At 52.4% G+C, this 6,059-nt stretch overlaps 1 protein-coding gene across 1 annotated transcript; it reads left to right on the top strand.

Moving 5' to 3' along the window:
* Positions 1–1,537: 1,537 nt before the first annotated feature.
* Positions 1,538–4,085, top strand: MIND_01341500 (uncharacterized protein; the record flags this gene model as incomplete). Its single annotated transcript, XM_037369859.1, has 16 exons — positions 1,538–1,557; positions 1,595–1,605; positions 1,678–1,823; positions 1,877–1,951; positions 2,005–2,088; positions 2,142–2,219; positions 2,271–2,420; positions 2,471–2,566; positions 2,621–2,689; positions 2,741–2,779; positions 2,831–2,866; positions 2,923–2,985; positions 3,035–3,148; positions 3,195–3,338; positions 3,388–3,657; positions 3,720–4,085. The coding sequence occupies 16 exons, from the start codon at positions 1,538–1,540 to the stop codon at positions 4,083–4,085; spliced, it is 1,761 nt and encodes a 586-aa protein (XP_037213855.1).
* Positions 4,086–6,059: the final 1,974 nt, after the last annotated feature.

Here is a 6,059-nt window from a genome sequence, read left to right on the forward strand (position 1 = left end):
GGCAGTTAAAACTTAAGAAGTGTTGATTGTGGAATAAATATATGTTTCATGGTTCTGTGAATGAAATTGAAACAAGAATGAGTCTCAAATAACAACTAAAGTTTCCTGTGAGTAGACACCGTAGATCTCAGCCTGTTAGGTCCGCCCGTCGGCGACGGCGAACTGGTTGACCCGACGAAGCCCCGGATTGGCTGCGGCACCTTTTGACTCCGTGGCCGTGCTCCCAGTTGTGTTTGCAGCTGCTGCTACCGATGGCACAGCCAAGTCTGGCACTGCAACTTCTTCCGAAACTATGGGTTTCGGTTGCAATTCCTCTGCCGCCCGCGCATCGCGTGCCAGCTGGGCCCTGAGCGAACGGAAGCCCTCCGCGGTCCAGAAGGCCGCGATGTCGCAGAAGAGCGCACCGGCGAGCACGTGCGCCGTCGGCCCATCCCACGCACCACCGGGGTTGAAGGTCGGCTCGCTCATAATGTATACTTGCGCTGGATCGTACAAGGTAATCATAGAAGTTCGGAGCAGAGATCGACGACTTACCGGCGGAGAGCAGGAGCGCGAAGCAGAACGCGGCGGACTGCCGGAACTGCGTGCCGAAGATCCGTTGATCCTCGGCGTCCTTTTCTTTTCTTTCCACGCCTGGCGGGCGGCGATCACCTCCGGCGATTTGCCCGCAGGCGGCTCCGGCCCGAGGGGCGGGTCCAATTCCGGCGGAGCCCACCATCCTAGTGCAGCCATTGAGCCGAAGGCAGCTAAGCTTGAATCCCGCGACGGTGAGGGCGATGTCCAGCGGGCGCGCAAAGAAAGCGGGCGCGGCGCAAAAGGCGGAAATCGCTGCGAGGCGGGACACAATGCGGGTGTTGTTCTGTTGGTGTGATCAGTACTTTCTCAAGGTGCTGGAGACTCGGAGATCAAGTAGGGACGCACGACTTCGTGCTGTGTGGTCGAATGTGCGTCTGTGACGCATTGGGACAGCCACACGAAGCCTGCGACGACACTGTGTACGGCGAGGCAGCAAACGAGGCAGCCGACGAGCGGCGCGCCGCCCGGGCCGAGGCGGCCTCGCAGAAAAACAAAGAGCGCCATTGCACCACGGGCTGGGTGGGGCGTCATTTAACCTCGCCAATGTCTGAGACATGACTCACACAGGGTGATCCAGCTTCCCAAGCTCCACGCCAGGGCCTGCATTCTCCCCACCTGGAGCGGGGCGAGTACGAGGGGCGCTGTGGCCGTGAGCACGGCGAGTGCAAATATCTGTGCCGCAAGGTGGGCGCCGCCGCCGTTGTCTCGTGCCGGGGCGAAGTAGGCGGTGATCTCCAAACCGAGGGAACCGGCGCTGACGAGCATCAGCAGCAGGACGGCCAACTCGCAGACGGTGTCGGCGGAGCGCAGGCCGGGGAGCTGTTCGTGTGGCAGCGGCGGGGGAGGAGTCTGGGTGTCTGCGTCTTTCAGTTCCATTGTGGGAGAATGCAAGGAGGAATCTAAGGGGCGTCCCTGTTTAATACTGGTTTTTAGCCGGTCTCGGCATCGGGTCACGCGTGACATGTCGGAAATCATTCTCACGTAACTCACCCCTTCTTTCATCACGACCTCATCTCAGTCAAACGACGCGTTAAGGACGGGCTCCGCCCGCATCTACAGATACTGCCGCGCTCCTTCGCGTCCTTACCCATGCGCTTCAAGAGTCACAGAAGCACAACGAGGCCCTGCACCGGAAGGATGCGGAAAACGAGGCGCGTCAGGCGTCGGTGAAAGACCGTGAGCGGGCGGTGGAGGGGCGCGAGCGGGAGTTGGACGAGCGGGTACTGGCACTCAAAGAGCGGACCGAGGTGCGTTTTGGGGCAGGGTTTTCCTTGTGTGTTGTGCTCAATCGGCTCGCCAGCTTATCCGCGGGGAGATGCACATGCTCGTGGCGGAGCGCGACTTGCTGGCGAGGGAGCGGGATGCGGCACGGGAGGTGAGCGAGGATCGTCACGCAATGCTGTATCCTGGCTGACGACTGGTGCATAGGCGCTCCAGCAGCGGGACAGCGACGTTGCGGCCGCTAATAGCGCACTCTATACGCTGCTGCGGGAACACGAGGAACTCAAGAAGGCTCGTCTACCCCACCACTCTTCCTTGCCCGCTTATTCATGTCGTCTTTCTAGACACATCGCCCGCAGTGCCCTGAAAGCAATGACAGTCTGCCAGAAGGGAGCATTCGAGAAGTTGTCGAACAGACCTCCGTGCGCCATAACGACTCTGTCCCATCCTCCCTCTCGCTCATCGTCTCACAGCCTGAGGCCGTCCCGCCGGTCTTGAAGGCGCCATCGAGCCACCCAACGACCAATGACCCCCTCCAGTTGCACCTCCCCGCCCTGCAGCAACTCCTCTCTCCGTTCCAACAACTTCAAGCGCTACTTCCGCACGACCTTCGCGCGGCGCTCGTGCGTACTCTTTCCCGGAAGGTTCTTGCTGCTTAGAATAAAGACTTCAGACTGCCGACTCGGAAGACCCCACCGCGGAAACCCATTCCTATAGTTCGATCATGATGCCGTTGACAAGACCCCAGGTCTCAACGTCCGTTTCTCAGGTGCATCCTGCCTTCTTATTCGTCAATCTCCTTGTCACTAAGTGGAAGTCTCAGATTGGTTATACTTCCTCCGAGTCCGAGTCTCTGTCGTCGATTTCCCCAGACTCGGAGCAGCCTGCCCTGGTATGTTTTTTTATATCATTCGTCGGACCGCCCTGCTGATATCGCACGTAGTCCCCTTTCACAGAACATCACAACGAACTTGATTCCAAGGTTTTCGGTCTCGAGTCTTTCCTGTAGCCGTGGCTGATGCCTCTGCACCAGAGCGAAACTAGGTCTATCTCCCTCCCCGATGACTTGGTCAGATTCCCGATGACCGTGACGATCTTGAATATTGACTTGATTTTGAATTCCAGGCTGATGTGTTGCGGGAATCGCCCGTCGATGATTGTTCGTCGCTGGCAATTTCGGCGCCGTTCGTGCGCGTTCTAACAAGATTCGTTGATCTGCGTTGTGACATCTAGGCAGTCTGCTATGAGCAACCAAACTCAGAATACCGTGACACCAGGTTCGCCTGATTCAAGTTCACCGAAGATGCCACCTCCGACCGGTTCTGCCGCCGGAGCCTTCCGTCCTCGTGTAGTTTGTGCCTCCTTCCTGCTTGCGCGTGCCGTCTCACCGGCTTTAGGCCCCGCTGGCGGAACGCAAGATCTACCTGGACTTCATGGCGCAGTTTCTTCGTCCGTCCACACGGCCGTCATTCGAGAAAAACATTGGCCGCGTGGCAGGCAACTTGAACAATCATCGGGCCACGGCCATGCTGCGCTCGCTCGTCAGTTCCCACACGTGTTTCTCGCGATTTTGCTGAATCTGATTCGCAGGACAAGAGGCCATCCAGACCGCCACTTTACCTGCCGCATCGCACTCTGTGGTGCACCAAGGAGAAGCTGCATGCGCTGTGCTTCGAGCCGACGATGGTCTACAGCCAGGCCGCGGGCGAGTGGTCGGCGAATGAGTCGGTGCAGCGCCTGTGCGGGACAGAAGTGGACCTGTTTGTCCTTGACGAGTCGGACATGTACTATGCGGGCGTCTACTTCGTCCACGACATGAGCGCGCTGCACCCACCGGGGTCCATTCTCCCGCGTGATATTGTGAGTCGCCTGCCCATCCCCCCGTTACTAGTGCCGCGCTTTGCTGACAGTGGGGTCCACAGTCGTTCACCGCGACCATGCGCGCGATGGGGCTGGAGCGCCTGCGCCTCGGCGGGCGGGAGCCCGACTACGAGCTGCTGACCGAGAAGCTTGCGGAGGTGTTTGCGGACCGGAGGCCGCGGACGGCTTGTTTCGGGCTGCAGTGTGTGGGTTTCGACGGGGAGCTCTATCGGACCTTGCGGGATAAGCTCCGCGGCCGGGAGCGGGGCGTGCGGCCCGGTAGACCGCTTGTCGACGCGGCGGAGTCGCCCGTTCAACGGCCGGCGCGCAGGGCATCCAGTGGGTATCGCCGCAGGCTGGAAGATGAGGATGGAGGTGGGGATGTTGTCAGTGAGGAGGCACGGGAGGCGAAGCGCCAGCGGCGATAGACGAAGCCAGAGTCCAGACTATCTTATTGTGTCGCTACGGAGGAAAACAACGAAGGATTCATCGGTGTGATACATTCAGGGATATCAGAGTTCAAGTTAAGTATATTGATAATATCATTACATTCAGCCTGAGGTGTTTGTTTTTATCACAAATCAACATTGATAATAATAGATCAGATATTTAAGCAGGTTATCAGTTCAGGTGCACCTGAACTTACGGTTGAAATGATACAGTATTCTGTATTTCTTTTAAAAAAAGAAATTGGAAATTCACTTTATTCAAGTAACATTCAAAGCTGGGGTGTAGCCCCAGCCCTGTCTAGTACTAATTATGGCTAGTATGTGTTAATCCTTCGATCCACGGCGATGTCAGTCACAGTATAACTTCCTACTGTAGAGCTATGTAGATGTTTGATCTGTTGCACTGCCTCACTGGTTTGCCATAATAGTGAGTGCAATACAGTTATTACAGTATTGTTTGTACCATATGTTCTGACTGCACCACAGGACAGCTAAGGCTTATGACCAGAATTATATTATGGTTGATTAAGTATTGTCTTATACTGTATATATTCAGGATATTATGCCCTTGGTTAATTACTGGAACATGATTACGTTTGAATATATTATATTATGTTATGACTATACTATATTATAGTCACAGAATATTCAAATATACTGCAAGATTCTGTGGGGGAGAAATGTAATGGGTAACAGATAGTGTGTTTTGTTGCACGTTTGCATGATAGGTAACAAGTAACAGAGGGAGTATTTCAGGTTTCAAGTCAAAAATATTTTGTTTGTTCAGAGAATGGTATATAAATGGCCAAAAAATCTAATTTGTCTCCCTACTACTAGTAAGATAATTCACATCCTCCAGCTCTCCGATTGACTCCAGTCCATCATCATTCTCTCCAGTGAGCACTATATTCACTACAGTGGTACCTCAGCATTATCAAAGGCTGAACCATCAAACACTGCCTTATCTCAGTTGTCATCTTCCTGCTTAGCAAGGGTGAGGATGCACTGAAGGTAGGCTACTCCACAACAATTGTGAATCTCTAACAGTACTAATTTTGATCTGATTTGGATCTACTTCTGATAAATGCAATATATTACTCCTATTAGTCACAAGATATTCTGAGTAAGAGAGGTCTGAAAGGAAGTTACCTGACAGTCTAGCATATATGTTATGCTTTCAATTTTTTCCTATAGAAAATATGTCAAATATATCCAGAGATTATGTATACTAGATTATGTATACTAAATTATATTTGAATATATTCATATTTTACAGCTGAATATGATTATGCTATCCTACAAATATAAAATAGCTACCTGCTCAAGTCATTTTTATATAACATCAGGATACTGAGGTATATTGACAATACTTGACAATACTTGACAATATTAACAGCCTATATAGGATATACTTCCAAATAGTACAGTAGATGTCAAAGGGCATGAAAAGACTGTAGTGAAAGAGACATAAGATAATGAAGATTGTGATCTTCTAGAGTCATACCTGTACTCACGTATGGATATCAAACCTGCAGCCTGAGATGTCCTCTCGCAGGTACCTGTGCTGACATCCACAGCCTGTATTGATACTCAAGCTAAGCTTCAGGGGCAGTGGTTTGAAGAGTCTGAGAGAAGGGCTCCCCTGATAAATACTTTAAGAAACAATCAAAATCTGCAGCTTGGCACCATCTTGGTCATTATAGCTATCCCAAATAAGTTTTTTATGCTTTACAGTCCATTTCTTGGAGGCTTATCTGTTGATATCATCATTCTCGCTGTGAATATGTAATGCTTGCCTTTTCAATTTGGAATTTCTGGGTTTATGGACTTCCGAACAAGCCACTGGGTGCCGGGTGCCGACGGATAATCTATCAATCAAATAGAATATTGCATCCGTCTTTTCCGCGGCTGTCGGAGGCGCGCTTCTTTTGCTCTAGATCGTCGGACCTGAGT

This window comes from Mycena indigotica (genome assembly GCF_014461135.1).
Source record: "Mycena indigotica strain 171206Taipei chromosome Unknown Mind.scaff0015, whole genome shotgun sequence".
NCBI lineage: Eukaryota > Fungi > Basidiomycota > Agaricomycetes > Agaricales > Mycenaceae > Mycena > Mycena indigotica.